Source organism: Frankliniella occidentalis, unplaced genomic scaffold (assembly GCF_000697945.3).
Source record: "Frankliniella occidentalis isolate FOCC.00 unplaced genomic scaffold, Focc_3.1 Scaffold275, whole genome shotgun sequence".
Classification (NCBI taxonomy): domain Eukaryota; kingdom Metazoa; phylum Arthropoda; class Insecta; order Thysanoptera; family Thripidae; genus Frankliniella; species Frankliniella occidentalis.
In genome coordinates, this window is record NW_026267401.1 from 368,750 (window position 1) to 390,263 (window position 21,514).

At 41.6% G+C, this 21,514-nt stretch overlaps 5 protein-coding genes across 10 annotated transcripts in view; 2 read left to right on the forward strand and 3 right to left on the reverse strand.

The window, feature by feature from the left end:
• LOC113216628 (RNA-binding protein squid) overlaps positions 1-5,280 on the reverse strand; it is a 6,380-nt gene extending 1,100 nt beyond the window's left edge. The window contains exons 1-8 of one of the 4 annotated variants that reach the window (XM_026436378.2): positions 5,035-5,278; positions 2,876-2,916; positions 2,620-2,747; positions 2,001-2,147; positions 1,600-1,822; positions 1,288-1,356; positions 1,058-1,159; positions 635-734 (exon numbers count right to left, since the gene is read on the reverse strand). In XM_026436378.2, coding sequence (XP_026292163.2) covers positions 667-734; positions 1,058-1,159; positions 1,288-1,356; positions 1,600-1,822; positions 2,001-2,147; positions 2,620-2,747; positions 2,876-2,916; positions 5,035-5,177 — 921 coding nt within the window. In that variant the 5' untranslated portion in view covers positions 5,178-5,278 and the 3' untranslated portion in view covers positions 635-666. Of the gene's footprint in view, positions 1-634; positions 735-1,057; positions 1,160-1,287; positions 1,357-1,599; positions 1,823-2,000; positions 2,148-2,619; positions 2,748-2,875; positions 2,917-5,034 lie in introns of all 4 variants that reach the window. The other 3 variants (XM_026436379.2, XM_026436380.2, XM_052273498.1) reach the window with 3 other exon arrangements.
• A 383-nt stretch (positions 5,281-5,663) lies between these two features.
• LOC113216626 (uncharacterized) lies at positions 5,664-9,052 on the forward strand. Its single transcript, XM_026436371.2, has 12 exons — positions 5,664-5,811; positions 5,895-6,012; positions 6,093-6,239; positions 6,312-6,490; positions 6,575-7,003; positions 7,161-7,353; positions 7,455-7,665; positions 7,745-7,919; positions 8,000-8,110; positions 8,177-8,325; positions 8,418-8,652; positions 8,733-9,052. The coding sequence occupies exons 1-12, from the start codon at positions 5,794-5,796 to the stop codon at positions 8,946-8,948; spliced, it is 2,181 nt and encodes a 726-aa protein (XP_026292156.1). The 5' UTR covers positions 5,664-5,793; the 3' UTR covers positions 8,949-9,052.
• On the reverse strand, positions 8,999-10,088 carry LOC113216630 (NADH dehydrogenase [ubiquinone] 1 beta subcomplex subunit 2, mitochondrial). Its single transcript, XM_026436385.2, has 3 exons — positions 9,939-10,088; positions 9,503-9,629; positions 8,999-9,183 (listed from the first exon to the last, which is right to left on the reverse strand). Exons 1-3 carry the CDS (start codon positions 10,037-10,039, stop codon positions 9,094-9,096), a joined length of 318 nt encoding a protein of 105 aa, XP_026292170.1. The 5' UTR covers positions 10,040-10,088; the 3' UTR covers positions 8,999-9,093.
• Positions 10,089-10,138: 50 nt separating this feature from the next.
• LOC113216625 (E3 ubiquitin-protein ligase listerin) lies at positions 10,139-18,655 on the forward strand. 3 transcript variants are annotated; one of them, XM_052273497.1, is made up of 24 exons: positions 10,139-10,325; positions 10,722-10,904; positions 10,998-11,926; positions 12,034-12,544; positions 12,656-12,903; positions 12,984-13,131; positions 13,226-13,424; positions 13,511-13,710; positions 13,817-13,980; positions 14,075-14,366; positions 14,460-14,651; positions 14,747-14,865; positions 14,940-15,224; positions 15,556-15,766; positions 15,853-16,048; positions 16,136-16,340; positions 16,442-16,612; positions 16,704-16,850; positions 16,940-17,067; positions 17,159-17,379; positions 17,492-17,686; positions 17,769-17,936; positions 18,014-18,103; positions 18,189-18,655. In XM_052273497.1, the coding sequence occupies exons 1-23, from the start codon at positions 10,281-10,283 to the stop codon at positions 18,071-18,073; spliced, it is 5,217 nt and encodes a 1,738-aa protein (XP_052129457.1). In that variant the 5' UTR covers positions 10,139-10,280; the 3' UTR covers positions 18,074-18,103; positions 18,189-18,655. The 3 variants fall into 3 exon arrangements, with proteins under 3 accessions (XP_052129457.1, XP_026292155.1, XP_026292154.1); XM_026436370.2 differs by having other exon boundaries at positions 18,218-18,655; XM_026436369.2 differs by lacking the exon at positions 18,189-18,655 and having other exon boundaries at positions 18,014-18,184.
• A 33-nt stretch (positions 18,656-18,688) lies between these two features.
• The window catches only part of LOC113216629 (apolipoprotein D-like), a gene marked incomplete in the record, with an annotated part of 5,595 nt that continues 2,769 nt past the window's right edge, over positions 18,689-21,514 (reverse strand). The window contains 2 exon segments of the mRNA XM_052273499.1: positions 18,689-19,095; positions 19,613-19,714. Coding sequence (XP_052129459.1) covers positions 18,953-19,095; positions 19,613-19,714 — 245 coding nt within the window.

A 21,514-nucleotide genomic window follows, 5' to 3' on the forward strand; every position in this document is an offset into this window, starting at 1 on the left:
TGAAACTGAAACTACCATAGGTTGCCCTGGTGCTATTTCTCAGAATATTTAATGGTAAAGTATCCTCAAAGTATATCAGTAGCAGAACTGAACCCATCATTGAATAGCACATAGCAACATTATTCGCAAGTACACATGCTTCATGTACTTCTAAGCACAATGTCCCAGAAGTCAATGGGAACTAATAACTAAATTTGGACAAAACTAAAACAAATATAGCAGGCCAAGCATTAAGAACTACAGAATCACACATATGCTACCTCAGAATTTAATGGTATAGATTTCCTCAAAAGTATCAGTAGCAGAACTGAACCCATCATAGGATAGCAATCATTCCAAAATTTCTTTGCATGCTTCTGAATAAACAGCAAGTCAAGGCACTAACCACATTAACTAGACAAATAAGGGATTGACAAGCTGTAATTGCATTTTTTCTCAGAAAGTTTAATGGTAAAGTTTCCTCAATATATCTCAGTAGCAGAACTGAACCCATCATAGAAAATCAGCACATTACAAAGATGAGATACCACAATTTATAATAGCCTATCTACACATGCTCAGCTAACAAGATATTTAAGGACTGCAAATTGCAAAGATAGGAATTGAAATTCACCCTAAAGCACTAATGACCCACCATGAGTGAATGATGATGAGAAGATTCGTCCCTTAATATGGTTGATGCCTCTGCGCAGACCGACCCCTGCCTGTTTTGCCTCCATAGCCACCACTTCCTCCTGCAACACCAACCACAAAGTCGCAATTTTAGCCACAAAGCAATGGAAAATGGTTGCTCCACTCATCCCATCAAGACAACCAAGCAAGCACACTAAATACACAATTGACCAATAATTACTCCCCGTAAATTTAATATTTAAAAGGTAGCAGGATTTGAAAGATATATACATTTAATAGACATAGAAATTTATCAAATTGGCATTACATGGCAAACTCGGCTGGGTGTGGACTTCACAGTGAAGAACATCAAAAACCAGGTGAATGAATTGCGAAGCATCCATAATTTTTTGTTTTTTTATTGTTTATCAACCCAAGAACTCACCATAGCCTCCGTAGTTATTGTAGCCACTGTAGTCGTATCCACCATATCCACCACCGTAGCCTCCATATCCACCACCATAGTAATCATAACCACCGCCATATCCTGAAAACAAAACAACGATGTTTTAAAGTGTCTAACAAACTATCTAACTCAATGACGAGTGGGAGGGGTGTGGGAATCTATTAGCTCATGAGGATTAGTGTTTACGCTAAATTTACAAAAATACCAACCATCATAGCCCTGGCCATAGCCATAGCCCCCGTAGCCCTGGTTTCCCCAGCCTTGGCCTCCGTAGCCTCCTAGAAAAAAAGGATCAAAATTAGTTTGGGCTGATGGCCTTTCTTTACTTTAAACCTTATGATGGTTGTTTTTGAATCAAAGAGCAAAAATCCCCATGGCTTTCAAAGTGCTGTTCTCAGTAAATTTAATTGGTAAAAGTTTCCTCAATGCTAATCAGTAGCAGAACTGAACCCATCATGGAAAACCAGCACCCCATGACTTTCCCACTCTCTCCCAGTGTCCTAGCAAACCCAAATGATCACCTCGGCCACGCCCTCTGCCACCTCGTCCTCCTCGTCCACCTCGCATACCACCCATCTCATTGGGCTTGGGTGTGGCTTTTTTCACATCAACTTCTTTGCCGCTGATGGACTGTTTAGGGTTCTTCAGTAGTTCCATAACTACTTGCTCTGACTCAAATGTGATGAAGCAGAAGCCTTTTCTTTGGTTCTTAGTCTTGTCGAATGGCATCTCAACCTCTACAATCTGAAAACAAGAGCAAGTACAACGAATTAGTTCAGATCAATGCCTTATACGTGCTATAACAGTGCTCTTCCCATCCTCAGTATTATTGGTATAGTTCTCCTCAAAAGTACTCAGTAGCAGAACTGGAAACCATCATCGGAATGGGAAGAGTGATAATAGACAAGTCAGCAGTACTTACTGTGCCAAACTGTGCGAAGTGGTTCTTGATCTCATCGTCGCTCAACTCTGAGGTCAGACCACCAACAAAGATCTTTCCATGCCTGGCCTTTGCTTTCTTGGGATCAACCTTCTTGTTATTGATAATATGGTCTCCAGCTTGTAATACCTAAAATCAGAATAAAATGTTAAACCAAGAAAAAAAAAGAATTGATAGCACTTTGGAAGGAATTCAGCCAGAGAAACACTCTGAATAATTATCAACAAGTATCAGGAGAACGAAAGTTTAAAAAAATCATATTCTATTAGGTGACTTAGGATTGTCAGACCATCAGATTCAAGTTGACATCAAAGTAATGTCAGGAGAACGAAAGTTTAAAACACATCATCTAGTCTATGAAACCCTTTGAATTTACCTTACGATAAATCAGACCATCAGATATGTACTTTGACATCAAAGAAATGTCAGGAGAACGAAAGTTAAAAATACATCATTAAGTCTATGAAACCCTTAGAACTTAAAATAAAATAATAATCAGACTATCAGATATTTATTTTGACATCAAAGGAATGTCAGGAGAACGAAAGTTAAAAATACATCATATAGTCTGAACCTTAAACAAAAGACACTCCACACTCACCTTATCGATGGTCGATGATTGTGAAAAGACGATGAAGGCGAAACCTCTTGATCGTCCGGTGGTGGGATCAGTCTTAACGTTGATGCTCTCAATCTCGCCATAAGATCCAAAGTGTTCCCTCAGCTCCTCTGAAAATTCAAAGGCACATAAGTACAAGTTTGATGAAAGCTCACAGATGAAAGGCCTCTACTCTCCTGAGTGGGAACCACCCTCCCCTCCAATTTGACTTGCATTGACTATTGTGAAAAGTACTCACTATCTGTAGTCTCCCAGCTGAGACCTCCAACAAAGAGTTTCCTGAAACGATAGATTTTCTATAAGAAGGGAGGTCATTGAGCTGAGATCTAAGTCTAGCCAAGGAAGCTTTACTTTAACCTGGCTTTAAGGTTTTAAAGTATCCTAGAGTGTATCAAACAAGAAAATTACTGTACAGTCAATGCAAGAGAAAGAAAATCCTTAGGAACGAACAAACGGCAGCAAACTGAACTTCAAATGGAATCTGCAATATCTCCAGAAGGAAGAAAAACATCTGAAATAGTTACGAAAAATGATGCTGGATGACAAAATTGTGAGATATGACAAAATTATATTGAAGACTGACAGTGATACTGGTCAATTACATTTAGTTGGCCCAACGAGCAAAGCAAAAAAAATGGCCTTGTCTGACCAGACGAAATTCGTTTTGACCACAAGAAAGTAACCCAGGGATAAATACCATGGGCCTGCTCCCCGCGCTCAGCTCCCCCGACTGCTGTGGTGAGGCATGTCACCTGCAGGAAAGGAAGACAGGTTAGTGAGCACCTCTCCAGAACCATGATCCTCCTTTCTTCAGGAACATTTTGTCTTGAAGACAACCAACGACGTTAGAAGTACTTACTGACCACCAAAAAACTAATTAGCTGCTAAGGCTTGAGAGCCAGACAAAGTTGAATTCGTTGAGAGCAGGCACAGGTTGAAAGACTAATAAAGTTATGATCAAAACTCATGGACATAGTTACTAGGAAATAACTGCCACCAAATCTTAGTTCTACACAAATTAATCAACAGCTATAAATTTTGTAACAAGGCTGAAATTAATTACCTGGAATCCACAAGAGCAAAATGTAACTGAAGGAAAGGAAGTACAGGGCAAGTAAAGCTTAGAGCTAAGGCCTACGAGTTGATTTGGAAGAGAACTGGAAAGTGTTAAGATTATTGAAAAGTTATTTAACTTAAGATTTGGCAAAAATAATAAGTTTTATAGGATGTTGCAATTATCAGCATGGACTGCAGAAAAAGTTGACCAAGTTTCAAAGATTCATTATTTACATTTACTATAAAAGATTTCTTAATTATGCCTTATGCCATAAAACGCCTCCATCATTTAAGTTATTTGACCCGAAACAAATAAAGCGAACAACCCATGATATAAAAAAGTTCCCGAGAAAAGATGAACCAAGAATGCACCAACATTAGACCTGTAATGTAAACATCTGCTCAAAAAATTACCAAGACCAAACTCATAAGTAAACGGAGGCATTTCTTAGGCAAAAGGCACAAAACAGAAATAACGGCTTTAACTGACTTAACTGCTGAAAAAAAGTAGCTATAGAACTCAAGAAAATTTACACTAATACTCTGTATTACAAAAGTTACCATTTACTTCAAGAGAATCCATTCTGGGACGGCTGAGTAAGAGAAAGACTTTAATGAGCTTAGTCCCCTCTGAAAAGCTACTTCACATCTGATAGAAAACACAAATCCCAGGAAAAAAAAGGAACAAACTTAGGGCTATACTAATTTGATATGTAGGTTACATGACTAGAAAATGGCCGCCACGCCAGCGTGGAACAAAGTTATAAACGACCGGCAAAGTAATACAAATCTACCAGGGCTTCTCACTTAACCAAGTTTCAAAACAGCTGAAAAAATAGAACAATTTCTGGCGTGTGGCAGCCCTACAGAGATCATTGTAGTATTTAACTGTGAGGGTCTCACGGGCTTCAACAGCGGTGAGCGACGCTTACAACCCAAGCGTTCTCGGATATGCCGCCATGATGAGAAAATGGAAAAATCGATACGGAATAGAACGGCGACGATTTCATGCACAATGAACACTTCATAACGAAAGAACTGTACCGAAAAAATGCGGCACGCAGTTCGCAACAAGAACGTTAAGTCTGCATAGCTAAGTAAAAAAGTGAGCAAACATAGGCACGCCCTTTGGACACGCTTGGGTCAAAACACAACGAAGCCGTGGCGAAAACGGATTGAAAGCTACAAGCCATAACAAGTTAGCTACGGCCGTTTTGAACTCGAGTATCAGTGAGCGAACATTAATGCCCTTCATTGGAGTATAAATAAAGTTTCCGGCCGGCGAAAAGGACGCGGTAGACGAAGTCGTAGGGGAGGTGGCGAGAACGCCAGATTGCTTACCTCTCGTCATCCTTGCCAGGAGCCTCGGCGCTACCACTATCTTGAGGCGCATCGCCTCCACCGTTCATTTGATCATCTTGCTGATATTCTTGTTCAGTAATATCCTGATTAAAACCGTTGTTATAGTCCTGGTTTTCTGCCATGGTGGCTGTGAAATTTAGGAGCGGATGAAAAGCCGCTGACTCTGGCGTCGATGTGGAAGAGAAGCAAAATGAGTGAGGCTGCGTCACTGTCGGGTCAGCAGGGCAGTGCACTCTGGGAAAAGTAGACTCAAGGGTGGGTGGGGGCGGCGCCGCTGGCCAATCAGAGGGCTCCGTTTGTGGTGCTCGTGCTGGCCGACGGGCCATTCGACATTGACCCGGAGAGTACTGTCAGAAACCAAGAGCACGCCGCAAACACGATAAAAATTAAGATTGTTTTTCTCTGAAGACTGCATCTTCTTCGTAATGTTTAAGAGGCAAATTTGAAGAAATTGTTTAAGGAATATAGGAAAAATAAATACTTCCTTCAGTTTACCGTGGTGGCTTATTTTTCGTTAATTTCTTGCCGGTCGGAACGTACTGACCAGTTCCACATTTCAACTGTTTTTTCTGTTTGTTTTTGAAAGCCGGTTCCTCCTTAACTAATAGCGGGCAAATCCGATTTCAACAATGTCTTGGCCAAAGTGAACATGAAATTAACCCTTTGAATCAGATTCATTTTTACTATTAAAATAGCAAATTTCTCAGAGTGAACTTTTAACCAAAAACATCCAGCACAATGCGGGATCACAAAAAGGTGAAAATATTTAAATAGTTTTAAGACTTGGAAGTTACTACATTTATCTTGAAACTCAGCTCATAAACTTTACTGGTTTACAGGAACTGACCGATGTATGGCGAGCACTGAACAAAATAAGAGCTGCTGTATTCCGAGTAAATGTGGACCTGTGGAAATATTTTAAACCGCTTGATCCAGAGGGCAACAATCTCATATCAGGTACCTAAATAATTGTAATATTTTTGGCAGACTAATAGTTAAGCATCGGTAAAACTAATGGCATTATCAATTTTCCTCAGAGTCAAATTTTGTTGGTGTACTATCTGGAGTTCTGCGTGGAGAGATTGGACTTTCAGATCAAGAGATAGCAGAAATAACCGACTACTTTCGGGTTCAGGATGGACGCATATTGTATGGACAATTTTGCTCTACTATTCATGACAACAGTGAGTGTATCTATCAATCTGTAAATTTCTTCACTGTGGGATTTTCTTCTAATCTTCACTTGTTGCTTTAAGTACCTGACTTCCAGCAAAACACTCCACTGGTTTCTGGACACGAATGGGATGACCCCTTCCATGTTAATGCCCTCAGCATCACAGAAGAGCGTAGACTCAAAATACTTCTTACAAAGATAGCTACTGCTGTAAACATGAGAAAATTAGTTCTCCGCCCATACTTCCAGGATTATGAACTGGTGACGATACATTTAAAAAATCAATTTTCAACGAGGTGCACTCCTACTTTTAATTTTTAAAATATTTCTTTAAAAAAATTCCAGCTCACTAAAAACGAAGGTGTTGTGACTGTGAGCCACTTTGCCCGAATCCTTGACCACCTTCGCCTTCTCGTGGCCGGTGTGGACTTCCAGCTCCTACTCAAAAAGTTCATGAAGAGCAGCTACACAGTAAACTACGTGGCGTTCCTCGAGGTCATCGACAGGATCACCAAGACACTGACCGAGAAGCAGATGCTGGACGTCGGCGGCGACCTCATAGCCCGCTTCCCCACGAGGGCCATCTCCGCGGAGCTGCCCAGGCTCCCGCGCCCGGAGGTGGGCAACATCGCGCTCGACACGGTGTTCGGGCCGCAGGCCATCTTCCACCCCGTGTCCAGGCCGCCGCGGGACCGCGAGTCCCTGCACAGGGTGCTGCGCCGCATCCAGCAGTACGTCTGGCGCCACCGCATCAGGGTGGCTGAGTTCTTCAAGGCAAGTGAGCTGAAAGGGAAGTATACACGAGAGAGAAGGGGGGGGGGGGCAATAGGGGGAAGTCCTGCCAGGGCAGAGGTGACAAGAAGAGGTGGAATGTATGTGTGTTGGCCTTCCCTTCCCTTCCCTCAACGTTGTTGTCCCCCTCACGTTGCAGGACTTCGACCCCCTTCGCTGCGGCCGCGTCACGCGGGAGCAGTTCAGGCGCTGCCTGGACGCCATGGGGCTGGCGGGGACCCAGCGGCTGTACCTGGCCGAGCCCGACATTGACATCGTGACCACCATGTACACGGACCCCAACGACGATCAGCGCGTCATCCACACCACCTTCACGGACGACATCGACCACGGTCTGTCTGCCCGCGTCCTGCTCCAGCAGAGGCGGGGCCGCCGGGGCCGCCCACAGGGGCGATGCTGCGGCTCATCATATGGCCGTCTCTCCGGTTTGCAGTGTTCTCGCCGCGCACCTTGGAGAAGACCCCCACCTTCGAGGTGGACTCCCCGGGTCAGGACGTGCTCGACGTGGCGCCCCCCGGCAGGCTCCCGTGGCTGAAGGCGTGCGTGCGAGTCGTCGACCTGTGCGAAGACGCCGTCGAGCAGCTCAAGCACCGCGTCCACAAGAGGCGCATCAACCTCAGGCCCATCTTCCACGACTACGATCCGTGAGTCAGACTTGAATTCAGCATTGATGCAGTGCAATGGAGTTCCAATTTCTTGTGTCTACATGAACAATTGTTGCAGGCTAAACAAAGGCCACGTCTCAAGGGCTCAGTTCCGCCAATGCTTGGTATTCAATTCATTACTGCCCCCCAAGGAACACTTGTATGCACTCGAGCAAAGATTTAGTGACGACATGGGGGTTGACTACTACAGACTGCTGCGTGAAGTAGAACCTGGAACTTTAGAGGAACCTCTAGTAAGGAAATGTTTCTATTTTACCAATATGCAATTGCTACAAGAGAGACTTTGCATGCAAAAATTGCCTTTGTTTTCCAGTATGAAGATTACTTTAAAAATCGAAAACTGGTTAACTGGAAAGAATGGAATGATCATCCAGAACGCCGTGAGAAAGATATAGTATGGATACTCGCAAAAATAAAAGCCAAGGTAAGTGTCTCTCTTTTGGAGACAATATTAGAACCAGCACTCTTTTGACAAAATGTTCTTCTGCAGGTGGTGAGAGAGAGGGTCCGAATAAAAGATGCAATGAAAGACTATGATAGTTTCAACCACAATGTCGTTTCAAAGGAAGATTTTGAAAGGGTCCTCAATGTCCTAAATTTTGGACTCACCAGAACTGAAATTGCAACACTATCACATGTGTAAGTTTGAAGTACCCAACTCTACACAGTGTCACATACAGACAAAAGGTTTATAATTTATCTACTCATTTTGAACACAATTTTGCTTGCAGATTTGGAGCAGTAAAACAACCTGGTTGGATTGACTATGCTAGATTTAATGGTGTTGTGGATGAGGCTCTAACTGTGGATGAACTACAGAGAGCACCACTGATAACACCTCTACAGCATGTTCCTCCTAATGAAACTAACAGAAACTTCTTGAATTATGAGGAGAGAGCACTTGCAAGCCGTGCATTACAAAAGTTAGCTCATAAACCTCATCCAAATTTGGAGGACATCTTCATGGTATGCAAAGATGTTTTGGTATATTGGGAAAACTACTTTCTATAAAATCGCAAATAACATGAACCATTTGTTGTGAACAGGACTATGACCATGAGAAAATTGGCTCAGTCACACAAGAGCAGTTCACCAAAGCATTAGCCTTACGAAATATGTTGACTCTCCTCTCTATGCCAGAGTTAGCTGCAGTTCAAAAGTCCTTTGGAGTTGAGCGGGGACTAAGAGATGAGGTTGATTACAGGGCATTTAAAAAGGCTCTCGACATAATCTTTGCAAACAACAAAAAGAGACCAGTGTAATATGACAAATAGTCCAGGCATTCCTTCAAAAAAACTAATCGTCATCCCTGTAAGCAGATTTTAAAAATTTATTCCATTAAACTGGTTTATGTACAGTAAGCACAGCTAGTTTTTTATATTTGAATTGGTTTGTTTAAATATAGATCTAATTGCGATTAGGTGGTTCATAGTCATCTGGGGGAACACCTAGTTCCTCATCAGTCCATGCTAACGGATCAGGATACGGATATTCTCCCTGAAAAGTACAATTGAAAAGTGATTAAATGGTTTAAGATGATTCATTGCCTCCTTGACAAAAAGAAGAGAGAAATTCACAACCCAAACAAGGATTAAAATTTGGACAAGTCACAAAGTAAAAGGAGCTATATTTTAACGGAGCTTATGCTGACTTCTAAAATACTCCACCAGAAAAATCAGAAAAGTTGGATGTTCGGGATTGTTAACAGGACAATAAGTAATTTAGGTTTTAAATTTCTCCCTTTATCATTTTGGCAAGGAGATCAGTAGATTTCAGCATTTGTTCTCTCCAAAATTTTAGGTTGATTTTTACTTACAATAAGATGATCGTAACTTGTCATAAACTTGTAGCACACCCACCACCAGAAGATTATATAGCAAGCATCTGTAGCTCTCTCGATGCTTGGGATTTCAGGGATTGGAGTTGAATTACGATACCGGACTCTGGGAAAGGAATCAACATGAAGGTTACATTAGTCATATTGTCATATTTATTACAAGTTTAAAAAAACAGAAAGGTAGACTAAAGTTTTCAATTTTAAGCTATCACAAGAACTGTCTTCTGAAGAAGTAACAACAGAATTGTGTTGACGACAGAACACGACACTAGCACATTTCACAAAACCCAATTGTTTACCTAATGGAAACAATTTGGATATACTACCAAAACGTGCAGTATGGACTAGATAGGGATATCAATAATGACACAAAGATAGGATGAAGGCTGAAGCAAGTGCCAATCTAAATACATACCCAACACCACCACTGTTTCTTACGGGAACCCTCGCGATATTTTTAGTGTTTGATTTGAGAAGAGTATTACGAAGAACTGGCAAGGCCCGAGAAATCAACATTTTTTATGCCTTAAATATCGACATCCAGTGCTGAAGTTAATGTTCCCCGAACTCCCAGCTGATCTTGACTGATTTGAGGTTAACAAAAAACAACAGAAGAAGAGGGAAAAGGAAAAGACGGACGTTTTGATAGCAGAAGGCGTTGAATATGGCAGTGCTGTGTAGAGTTCGAATGTTTTGATCGAACAGTTTGTGTTAAAACCCCGTTTTACACCCGTTTTGCAATATTAAATTGGACAAAATGGGTAAAGACAAGAATTCACAACGTACCAAAAACAATGCTCGGGTAAGATAAATAGCCTTAAGGAGTTAAAAATATTAAATTTCAGGTTATGCTAGTTTCGTGACGTATGTGTGTTTCGTATGGACAGTGAATGTTATCAAATTACTTTTAAAATAATTGTTCACTCTATTCAGAATGATTAGTTTAATCAATTTTAAACAGTTTCACCTCCATCCGTATGGTTGTCAATCTATATGAATGACGAATATTTGAAGATTTGTGTGTGCTGGATTGGCGCAGGATTGCAACAATCCAGATCTAGGAGGAGTTAACTCGCCTCTTAGCCCACTATCTCACGCAAATTTTGTTTTAAAGCTGTTTCTTCTGCCAATTAGATGTGTAGTCTGACAGTGAATGTAATGACAGTTGAAAAATATAAAACTTTGTTGTCTGTTCTAGCCATCAAGCAGTGGGCGCAGCGCTGAGATGCTTGGCTCAGCTCCAATTAATCCATTTATGAGCTTTAGCTCTCTGAAAGAAAGCATGGGTGTAGATGAGCAAATGGCAGATTCTCACCTTGATCCAAACTTTCAAGTAGTTCTAAAAAAAATGAACAAAAAAGATGGGGTAACAAAATTAAAGGTAAGTTTGAAAAATATTTAGAAATTATGATACCATTGTAATTGAATGTTTTCATCAAATTGAATATGCTTTCTATTTCAACCTGTTTTTCAGGCCTTGCAGGAATTTGCTCAGCTCTGTGGGTCATCAGAACCTGATCAGGTCTTGGCAATTTTACCATTCTGGCCAAGATTGTATTCACTACTTGCTCTGGATGTTGAACATCGTGTTCGTGAGGCATCTCATGTGGCTCATAGATCAGTTGTTTCTAAAGTGAAGCGCAATATAGCCCCATACCTCAAACAATTAGCAGGCCCATGGTTTGTTGCCCAGTGTGACACTTATGCCCCTGCTGCATCTGCTGCCACTCTGGCTTTTAATGAAGCCTTTCCACCAAAGAAAATGTCAGAAGCTATAGCATTTTGCCAGGAAGAAATTTTAAATTTCATCTATGAAAACTTGATTGTTCACACTCCTCAAACTCTCTGCAATGCTAAAACCATGACCCCAGAAGAGATTGAATCCAAGTACATTCGAACTCTGATTAGTAGTCTCCAAGGATATGCATTGTACTTGACAAGGCTTTCTGGTGACCAATTAATTTCTGCTAGAGAAATGAACCAAAAACTTGTATCTGATGCCAAGTTTTGGAAACTTAACAAACATCAGTCTCCTCAAGTGAGGGGTGCTTGGTTCAGTGCTTTGATAGCTTTGTGTCAGAATGCACAGTTTTTTATTTTAGGTGAAGAAAAACGGATTGGTCAAGCAGTCTTTGGTTCTCTTGACGAATCTGATGCAACTGTTCTCTCAGTAGTTTGGGAGGCTACCCTTGTAGCTCTGATTGCTTTGGAGGGACTCCTTGAAGCAGTATCTTTTGAGAAACTTGTTTTACCCAAACTACTAAGAGTATGTCGTGAAGGTGGAAAGGGATCAGCAGCAGCTATCTTTCCATCTCTTTTGCCGCTGTTGAGTAAAATGCCAGGCAAAATTCTGAAAGATACAAATACTTTCCATGGTAAATTTTTTAGCAGCATACAGACAGGGTGAGCAAAGTCACTGTTATAAAGCCTTAAGTCTTGTATTGTGATGTGAGAGTCTTCGACTTTTGATATTTGCAACTCTGAATTACTGTGATGAATGTGATTTGCAGGTTTAATCAACGGACAGTTCAGTTGAGCTTGTCTGAAAGTAAAGCAGTTGCAAATGCATTTGTTGAATGCTTACAATATGTCATTCAGCTGAACCAAGATAATGAGGCTTTGGGGCAAGAGTTACTGAAGAACCATTTGCTTCCGTGCTTGTGTGAAACCATTCAAACTTGTAAAAAAACACATGCTTCTGAAGCATTATACTACAGCATTTCTAGATTGCTTCACTCTTGGGGTCGATCTTCAGAGGATTCTGTTCAACAGAAACATTTGCATTCCTTCTGTTCCGATCTAACTACTGAACTTAAAAGAATGGCTTTACAGGAGCAGCTGGAAGAGGCAAAGGAGCCTGTTAATTCTAACTCTATGAAAGAAACTGATAGTGAAGCCCTCAATAATTTAGACGTTAATGAAATACCTCTGAAACGAGAGCCTCTTCCATTGAAAAGTGTGTTAAAGTCACAGGTAGACTTTATCACATGCATGCTGGAAAAACAGAGCCGACCTATGAAAGTAAGTAAACTCTTATGGGGAGTTTAAACTTTGCAACTTCCCAATTATCCATCTCTTTATTTAACAAATAAATTTTGGCTTTTCAATGATTCTTTTTATTACATCCGTCAGGTCAAATTTGCTGATCTCAATGTGCAAGATTTGGCGGAGGAAAGCTCCCCTGAAGAAAGCAAATATATCCCTAGTGCAGTCACATATGCTAAAGTCCAGAGTATGGCTAAAGCCTTATGTTCTTGCTACATGCAAGCTGTCATGAATTCAGAGTGTGTTGATTATTTAACTGCCTTAGCCTCTCTCTCTAAAGTTCTTAGCCTATCTTCTCTTTACTCTGATTTGGCAAAATCAGTCAATATTTCCAGGTGAGCCAAAACAAAATTTTTTCATTGGCAACTTAAATATCTTTTACTTTTCTATGTTCATACATTGTTTCTTTTACCAGTGAGGAGGAACTATTCTCCCAACATCTTATCACTTGGCTTCAACCCAAAAGTACCCTATTTTGTCATGCTGCAGTATCATTTTGTGTTCCGCTCCTTGCCAAGTTACCTGTAGAACAGCAGAATCAACTCTTTGATCAATTGCTGAAAGTAAGAATTAACGTCTAAAATTTTTGATGATTTCTATTTTTCAAGAATTTTAGGAGGATTAAGAAACATTAATCTGACCTTGGTATCTTTTCAGAGTGGTTTAGATGTTCATCAATTGTTATGGCTTGTTGAAGAAAATGTTTTGTGTGGTGGGGCAGCTTCTACATGGCTCAGGAGTCCTCAACTTACACCAGTAATAAAACAAATGACTGAACTAGCTTTAATGTCTGATACTGCCTTGATGACAACTTGGGACCTTTTGTCATCAGGTTTTAGTATTGCTGATGATGGTGGTAAGACATTGCCAAGTTTGTGTGCTCACAAATCTTAGTTCAAACCCTTTATGTCAATTATCATAAAATTTTGCATCTACTTTCAGATCACGTTTTCTGCCATGCTACCCTAGAAGATGTTCTGAGTGCAATAGTTATTCAATGGGAAGACACTGTTCACTCCAGTGCAGGGCTTCCTCAGTGGACCTCAGTTGCTGCAAATATTATTACAAAACTATACATTGAGCAGAGTCCATACCTACGTACTATGTCTTCTCCTGAAAGAGTTCTATCTGTAGCATTCCAGGTACAGTGTAGTGAACTGTCTGTGTAGTCACTTGTGCACATTTTAGTATTGTCATTCACTTGAGTCATTTTTCAAAAGAAGCTTGCTTTCATTTTTACCTTTTCAGATATGCCTTTGGGAACATCACTCTTTATTGGGGGTGGAAGCATTGTCTAGTTTGTGGAAAAATGGAACTAGGGCTTTGGCTCGTACGCATGGGCATTCCAGTTCCACAGTTCTTCAGCTTTGCTCTGCATTTGTCGATGCTGTTCTAATGTTGTTGTATGGGAAGTAAGTTTTCTATAATTAATGTTATAGCTTTTGTTTGAGAAGCTTTATTTATTGAATTACGCTTAAAGTCTATTCATCTTGCTGTCAATTTCAGATCAACCTTATCAAAAGATGATCTTACCCATGTGGCGTCTCAGTTGGCGCAGTTTGTTGAAATTGTGACAGACAGCTTTGTTAATATAGATGAAGACAAGGAGAGAAAAGCTGTATGTTCTACTCTCCTGACCTCCTTGTTTTCAAACAAAGCAACAGGCAAAGAGGGTGAAGAAAAGGGATTGAAAGGCATTTCTATTTTGCACCGGAGAGGCATTGAGTCTTTGGCTGACTGTGTGGAACCTTTTCACATTGGTATTGATAGTTCACAAATTATACCAAGAAGTCCTTTAGTATGTATCTCTTTTACTGAATTCAGTTTTGATAAATTAAGAACATTATTTTGTCTGATGTGGTCTTTTATAATGTGCAATATTTTTTTTTAGATTGAAATTGTGGGAGCAGGGTATTGGGGTGCTATTGTAGCCTTTGCACTTCACCAATTGTCTTCTGTGCCGTCATTTAAACCCTTTGTTGATGAAGGAAATGAAGATCACCTATTCTTTGCTTTGGATATATTCTTAGAAATGTTTGTTGTTTTAAATGATGTGAAATATATATCTGACCATTTTTCTTTCGTAAGTATTCTCATGCTTAGTCATTTTTGTAGGTACAAGTAAAAAAAATACTTTAATTAGCATGTGTTGTTACTGTGCCTCTTCATGTTCTATAGACTGAATTGGGAAACTCCCTACATCGCCTTTCTATAGACACCAAGGATACTATCAAGGAAATCATATCTACTCTGAGTTCTTCACAACGGTCATCAGTCCATGATATTCTTCAAGAGCTGTATGTAATATGAACTGCTCAGTTCTTCGGAGAAAATCTAAAAAAATATTATTATTTTGAATATTTCTTTTTAGGTCTTACAAATCTGCAGCTCATGAAAGAGCACATAGAGCATGGCATGTCACCTATTCATGCAATACGCTGTCTGAAGATTGTAACTTTGGCAAAATATCACACATTCCTCTCCTTTCTATAGATGACAATTCATTGCAAAACATAGATTTGTCAAATCTAGATGTGATTTCTGATTATATTCTTGCTAATGGTCTCAGTGAGGAAATCAGGCCGCATGCAACAGTTTGGCTTGATGCTGTCTACAAACTTCAAATTCAATGTAACTGGCGATTTGTGAGCAATAAGTGAGTCAATTTCTTTTTTCTTTTTAGGAAATTTGTAAAGGTTTTGTGCAGCAGAGCATTGTAATGTAATGTAACGTGACGCGTAACAAGTTCGGACTTAACCAAAAGTCAAATTGCAATTTAAAAGAGTTTTGAAGCATTTTCAGCTTCCCAAGACCGTTTTTAATGAGGATGCCTTGAAATTTTTTCAAAAATGCTTCAAAAAGGCTTTTAAATTGGTTCTTTGTTTTCATTTTTAAGCGTTTTTGCTACACATTACATTACATTACAATGCCCTGCTGTGCAGCTGAGCATAAAGAATTAATTTTTGTTTTATTTTTTATTTTATCAGCACTATAGATGGCTGTGCTCTGGCTGTGGTATGTGATACTTTACATGCTGTGAAGTTTCTGAGGGCAATTGTGACATGTGGCCCTGAACTATTAAGTAGTCGTAATTGGGATCAAGTAATGATTGCCATGGCCACGTGGATTCATTGCGCTTATGAAACGATAATGGGTAAACATGATGTGCAGGATGGTATATCTCACTTGTCAAGAAAAGTGAGTAGAACAGAGAGTGCATGCATGCCTCAACTTTGATTTTGTCTTGTTTTAATTTTGTTTAACATGTTTGTGGATTTTTGTAGGTTTGTACATTTTTACAAGAAGTTTGCAACTTATTCTTAGCCTTCAACAAGAACCTTTTTAAGCTCAATAAGGGTAGTATTGAGTTAGTTGATGCAGAGCGTGGCTCCCTTAAAGAAAGCCTTCCACGTGAATGGTTGGATGTATTTGCTGGAGAGTGTGAACACAAGATTCTTGCATTATGGACAGATATTGTTGGCAAGTGTACAATTCACTTCCCTATTTTAAAGTTTGTTTGTAGTGACTGAGCAATCATGTGATTTGTTTTCATTTTAACTTTTGCAGAAAATCTTAAGCCCTCAGATGAATCGCCCCCATTAGTTGCTTTACTCACCCAGCTTGGTCTGGCTATTCAAAGTTTTAGTATAGAATTTCTCCGATCATCGAAGGGAGGTGATGTCATGTTTGAGCCAGTTCTGAAGTTAGCACCTCCATTACTATTACATAACTTAGGTTCAGTCCGACTTGCTGCTTTCCACTTAATTTTCAAGTAAGTTACAGTCTTGTTTTCCTATTTTAATTGTTTGCTACTATGATCTAAAATTACATTTTATTGTCTTTTTAAACTTTTTATTTTTTCAACTTTTACAGAATTATTCCTTATATGGTAAAACATGATGCTGCAATTTTTGCTAACATTAACAATGCAGATGAAGAAAATGATAGCCCCATAAATTCTGAAGAAAGACTCAGTCTTTTGCACCTTGAAGATGTCCTTGCTCATGCCCAAACAGTTGTTTCAACAATGTTGAGTGATGCAAAGTATGTTGTGCACATCCATCAACCTATATCAAAATGAATGTTTGGACTGGACTGTACCTGCTAACTCTCTTTATTTTTACCCCATCTTCAGGCTTGGAACATGTTGTACTGTCCAACCCTTTACTGATTCTTACACTTATACTACTGGCTATTTATTGGTATGGTCTTTAATACTTGATATGTGTAAGGAAGCAGAAACAGAATTGACTTGTCAATATGCAATTTGGCTAAAAAACTCGTAAGTTACTTTCTTAAAATACATAAAAGTTGCAGTTTTAAACAAGATTGAATTTTTAATGTTTGTTTGGGATTGATTTGTTATTTTAGGTCTGAAAACTATGCTGAAACTTTACTCAACAACATATTCCGCCTCCTTCCTCAAGAGGCTTTTGATGAAAAGATGAAAAAATCACTTGACTACTTCTCAACACAAGCTCCAAATATATTATCAGGAGGTTTGTTGACAATATTTCTATAAAACCTTAAATGCTTGAAAGAACCTCGAAAAATTGACTAAATCTCTCTCTTTTGTTAATTACCCCATAGCTCGTTGGACTAGTGGTGTTGTACAGTATTTGGCCTGCAACGACCTGTTTGGTGTGTTGAGCTGCTTACCCGCCCTTGCACGCCAGTGGTGGACAAACTCAGATGCTAAGTCAGCTACTCTCATAGATCGTGTTGTTTCAAAACATTTCAGTCCCCATATTTGTACCGCTGAAATGTGTGCAGTGGCTAAAATGCAGGATAAAACAGTGGAAAATATGACTGTGAGTAGCTCCCGTATTATTATTTTCTATGTACACTGAATGCATTTTGAAATACTTGGCTCATACCTTGTCTGTGGATGCTGAATTTGAAGTCTGCTATTTTTCTTTTCAGGTGCGGGTACACTCAAACGTCCGTGAGGTTGTTGCCACCTACACAGTAGATGATTTAGTTATGGAATTGGTTGTTCGCTTGCCAACAAACCACCCCCTCTCCCCTATGATTGTGGAAGTTGGCAAGAGAAATGCTGCTGCTGCAGTTCAATGGCGACGATGGCTCATGCAGCTTACTATGTTCCTCACACACCAGGTGGAGTAAAATTCAGCTTACTTTTACTGCATAGATATGTATTTTTTTGAAGGGTTTTTGAATCTTTTTTATTCCTTGACAGAATGGCACTTTGTGGGATGGTTTGGCTTTATGGCGGAATAATGTTGTCCGAAGATACGAAGGCGTTGAAGAATGCTACATTTGTTTCTGTGTGCTTTCTGGAGCAAACTATCAGCTCCCGAAACTATCCTGCCGTACTTGCCGCAAGAAATTCCACTCCACATGCTTGGTATTTATCCAACCGAACAAGTGATATTTAGTTTTCTGTTAGTGATTTTAACATTTTTATGTTGTTGTTTTTTACAGTACAAGTGGTTCCAGACAAGTAACAAGTCAACATGCCCCATTTGCCGCAATCTTTTTTAATGCACTGATATTAAACAAAATGTTATAGAGGTAACCGAAATTGTCAACATTTGTTGAATTTTAGAATGTATTGAACAGCTTGTAAGTTAAATGAATTTCTGTATTCTTCTATCTACATTTGTTTTTATTTTTACCACTATGAAGAAAGCCAGTTTGCAGGGCCCAGCCCAGACAGGTGTCATGTGTCCTGGAGCAATGTTCAGTCCTGCTTGCAAATGCTTTGCCCTGGAGTGATATTGCGGATATTGTTTTATAATTTTGATGTCATTTGGGGCGGATGGACTGCACCCTGGGATGTGCCTGCAAAGCATTCTAAATCGAAGTGAATGCAGCAATACAGTCGCCTCACTATAAGGAGTAACCTGGCGGAGCGATAGCTGTACGCAAAAATTCTTATTAAAGTGTCTAAACGTAACTGTCTTGTAACAGGAATCATCCAGTGCTAAACGATAAAGTTTGGTCCATTATTTAGTATTTAGTTTTCAGCCGTGGGATAGTTAGACTAGAAGTTAGCTCATCACGATGGTAGGGACTATTTTCTTAACGCGCAATGTTCAAGTTATTTCTTATAGTGAGGCGACTGTAGCAGAGATAGAAACAATTACAGAACAAAACTAACTACGTGTGATTTTTATTTATTTACAATATTGACTGGAAACCGTTCTTCTTTGAACACTTTTGTCCGCTGGTCGCAGTGTGTGACTAACATTACCAACACAGCATTCTGGAATGTAGGGAACAGCATCAGAGATCTCACTGAGGTAACTTAAAGTATTACTACTTCTAAAGCATCTTTTTCAGTTTGAAAAATAAGTCAAAAGAAATAGTAAAACCCAATATTGTACGTGAGTAAGGTCCGAAGGGGGGAGGGAGGGGGTGTTAATCCGCTGCCCTGCAGTCCTGCTGGTCTGTCTTCTGGAAGCTGTTCCTGCTGATGCCCGCCTTCACCACCGCCTCCTCGATGGCCTTGTGCACGGCGGGGTCGTCGACCGTCCTTGTCCTGCTTAGGATCCACGCGGACTCTAAAAACGAAGAAATAAATTTAAATCTGAAACAGAAATGCCACCTCTTTGCCGAGGCCTCGATTGTCAAAGTCAGTGGAAGTGTGTCTGTAATGCGTAGATTGTGGCCACAATGGACGGTCCTCGAGGCCACCTTGCCCGAGGCGCTGCTTGCCCAGGCCCAGCTCACGCCCACAGCCCACCCAGGCGACGAGCGAGGCGTCTTTCGGCTGAATATCGTTTGCAGGCTCCGTAGGGGACGCTTCTGCTTCTGATCTGTTCTGATGACGCCTGCAACGGGTCGGGTAGGCCAGCCCGCCAAGCACCTGCGTGGAGCCAGCGGCCCACCCCGTAGGCGCCCCACCGTCCAAGGGATCCGAGGCATCCAAGGGCACCGAGCGGGGGGAGGCCCGACCGGGCCCTAACACCAGAGGGAGAGGAGGGGGAGGGTAAAGAGCGGTGGAGACAGTCTTGGGGATGGACTGCGCGCGCGCGCGCGCACACACACACACACACACACACATGCACGCACACTGACCAGCGCGGAGAAAGCCGAGGACGGCGGAGCACGAGTAGACCACCGAGTAGTTGGAGTAGTCGGTGTTCAGCACCCAGTATGGAGCTGTTTTGTTGCCCACCACTGAAACACGAGTAGCAGAATGCTATAAAAAATGCCTTCACCGATGTTTTGACGATGCTGCTGCTGGACTTCGTCCAGGACATGTCCCTGTTTGTAGCTATACAGTTCGTTGTAGCTATAACCGACAGTGCCACGGGCAGCTTTATCAGAACCGACTGTAGAAATAAATCCGCTCGGCATCGTAAATACTTACGCCCCTCTCCCTCCACCCGGACAAAAGTAAAAATCTGGGAGTGCTTTCCTCTTCCCACCGCAGTTGTTGGTGACTTCTGTGATCGCGGGAACAACCGCTTTCCACCACAGTGGTCAGAACATACTCCCGGGGTTTGTGAGACGGTTGACGCGTACGTTGGTTCTTCTGCACTGACCCACCACAGGTCATGGAGCTCCTTTAAAGCCAAATTCTAGGTCTTATTAGTGCCCGCAACCACAGCAAGGTGCCAGACCAGGGAACTCCCACGGCCCGCTTTCGCCGTGAGTCGAACCCCGACCCATGCAAGGCCGAGAGGGGTTGAGGAAAATCGAGACCTAGGCTGGGAGAAATGCCTTGGGCTGCATTCAATCAGTACTTTTCCTACGCGAAGGAAAGAGAGAAGCGAAATGCGGATCGCCACCCGACCTACCCAGCTACCAAGCTTGTTTCCTCCAACACTTCCACCCACGCAAAATCTCAAGTTAGGTACACCTTGGGGTAAGTAAATGTTGTGTTCAATCCTGTTCTACCTGAAAGTAGACGACTAGGAAGATCCTCCTGACTAGAGACTCGCCCCGCGTGATGCGTACGCGGCAAGCAGCTACAGCCGTGACGTCTCCGGCGGTGCCCCGCTCAGTGCGGCACGTGAGATTTGTTTTTCAGCGGTTCGAATCTCAGTCAAATCGATATTTTTCTCAGCCGAAACACTTTCGGAGGCAGCCTGCTGCTATCCTATAGCGAACTGGGATGTAAAAACGTTAACACTGCGTGTTAACAAATAGACGATCCGAATAAAACAAAATCTAATACAAAATTATTTCTACTAATTAAATACGTTATTGCTTTCTAGAACAAGAGTAGTTACGACTCTTTGATCTGAGATTCACGGCCTTGTGCGTTGTTGTCGTCCGTCTTTGCTGACACTGACCCTCACAAAACCCCCCCGCAGGCGGAACAAAATTGGGGGACTAACACTTCTTATGAGTTCCCTTGCGAGACCATGCAGTTAGTTGTTGGGCGAGTGAGTGGCGACGTGGTGATCGCCCTCGCTTTGGACGAGCGCTAGACCGAGCAACCAGAGGTGCTCGTCGTTGGAGTCGAGGCCTTGGCGGCCCTGCGCCCTGGCCTGGGCTACCTTCAGGCCAGGCTTGGAGGTGCTTGGAGGAGTGTTGAGTGTATATTGCTTGTGGGGCTGGGAGCGCCTGGATGGGGAGTGGCCTAGCGCACAGTAGTGATTGTTGGCCGACGGGAGGAAGTTGGGACGAAGCATAACGCACCACTCCCCCGCGCGCCAAACCTGCTGGTATAGACTGGATCGTCTAAAAAATCCCATGCCGCGGCCGGGACTCGAAGCACCCAGTTTCCTTTGCACGGAACCTGTCACGTTATTCAGGGGATCTAGAAGCCGTTGTGGTTGGTTTTTGTGCAGGGGATGGACTGAGTTTCTGGAGATTTGGGAAGCGGAGATAGCCGAGCTTCCACGACAACACATTTTCTCGTAAGAAAACATTGTCCGTGACCTGTGGTGGGCCAGTACACTTTAACCAACGTACGCGTCAACCGTCTCACAAGCCCCGAGGAGTAATGTTCTTACCAGTGTGGTTGGA

What these genes read in the sequence shown, in the direction of transcription:
- LOC113216626 (XM_026436371.2), top strand. An exon ending in GGGTGGCTGAGTTCTTCAAG is followed by an intron (nt 7,004 to 7,160) that starts GCAAGTGAGCTG and finishes CTCACGTTGCAG; the next exon opens with GACTTCGACCCCCTTCGCTG. An exon ending in ATTGCAACACTATCACATGT is followed by an intron (nt 8,326 to 8,417) that starts GTAAGTTTGAAG and finishes TTTTGCTTGCAG; the next exon opens with ATTTGGAGCAGTAAAACAAC.
- LOC113216630 (XM_026436385.2), bottom strand. Translation starts at nt 10,039, where the DNA reads ATGTTGATTTCTCGGGCCTTGCCAGTTCTTCGTAATACTCTTCTCAAA. An exon ending in AGAAACAGTGGTGGTGTTGG is followed by an intron (nt 9,630 to 9,938) that starts GTATGTATTTAG and finishes TTCCTTTCCCAG; the next exon opens with AGTCCGGTATCGTAATTCAA. An exon ending in CAAGTTACGATCATCTTATT is followed by an intron (nt 9,184 to 9,502) that starts GTAAGTAAAAAT and finishes TGTACTTTTCAG; the next exon opens with GGAGAATATCCGTATCCTGA.
- LOC113216625 (XM_052273497.1), top strand. Translation starts at nt 10,281, where the DNA reads ATGGGTAAAGACAAGAATTCACAACGTACCAAAAACAATGCTCGG. An exon ending in GTACCAAAAACAATGCTCGG is followed by an intron (nt 10,326 to 10,721) that starts GTAAGATAAATA and finishes TGTCTGTTCTAG; the next exon opens with CCATCAAGCAGTGGGCGCAG. An exon ending in CTATGTTCCTCACACACCAG is followed by an intron (nt 17,687 to 17,768) that starts GTGGAGTAAAAT and finishes ATTCCTTGACAG; the next exon opens with AATGGCACTTTGTGGGATGG.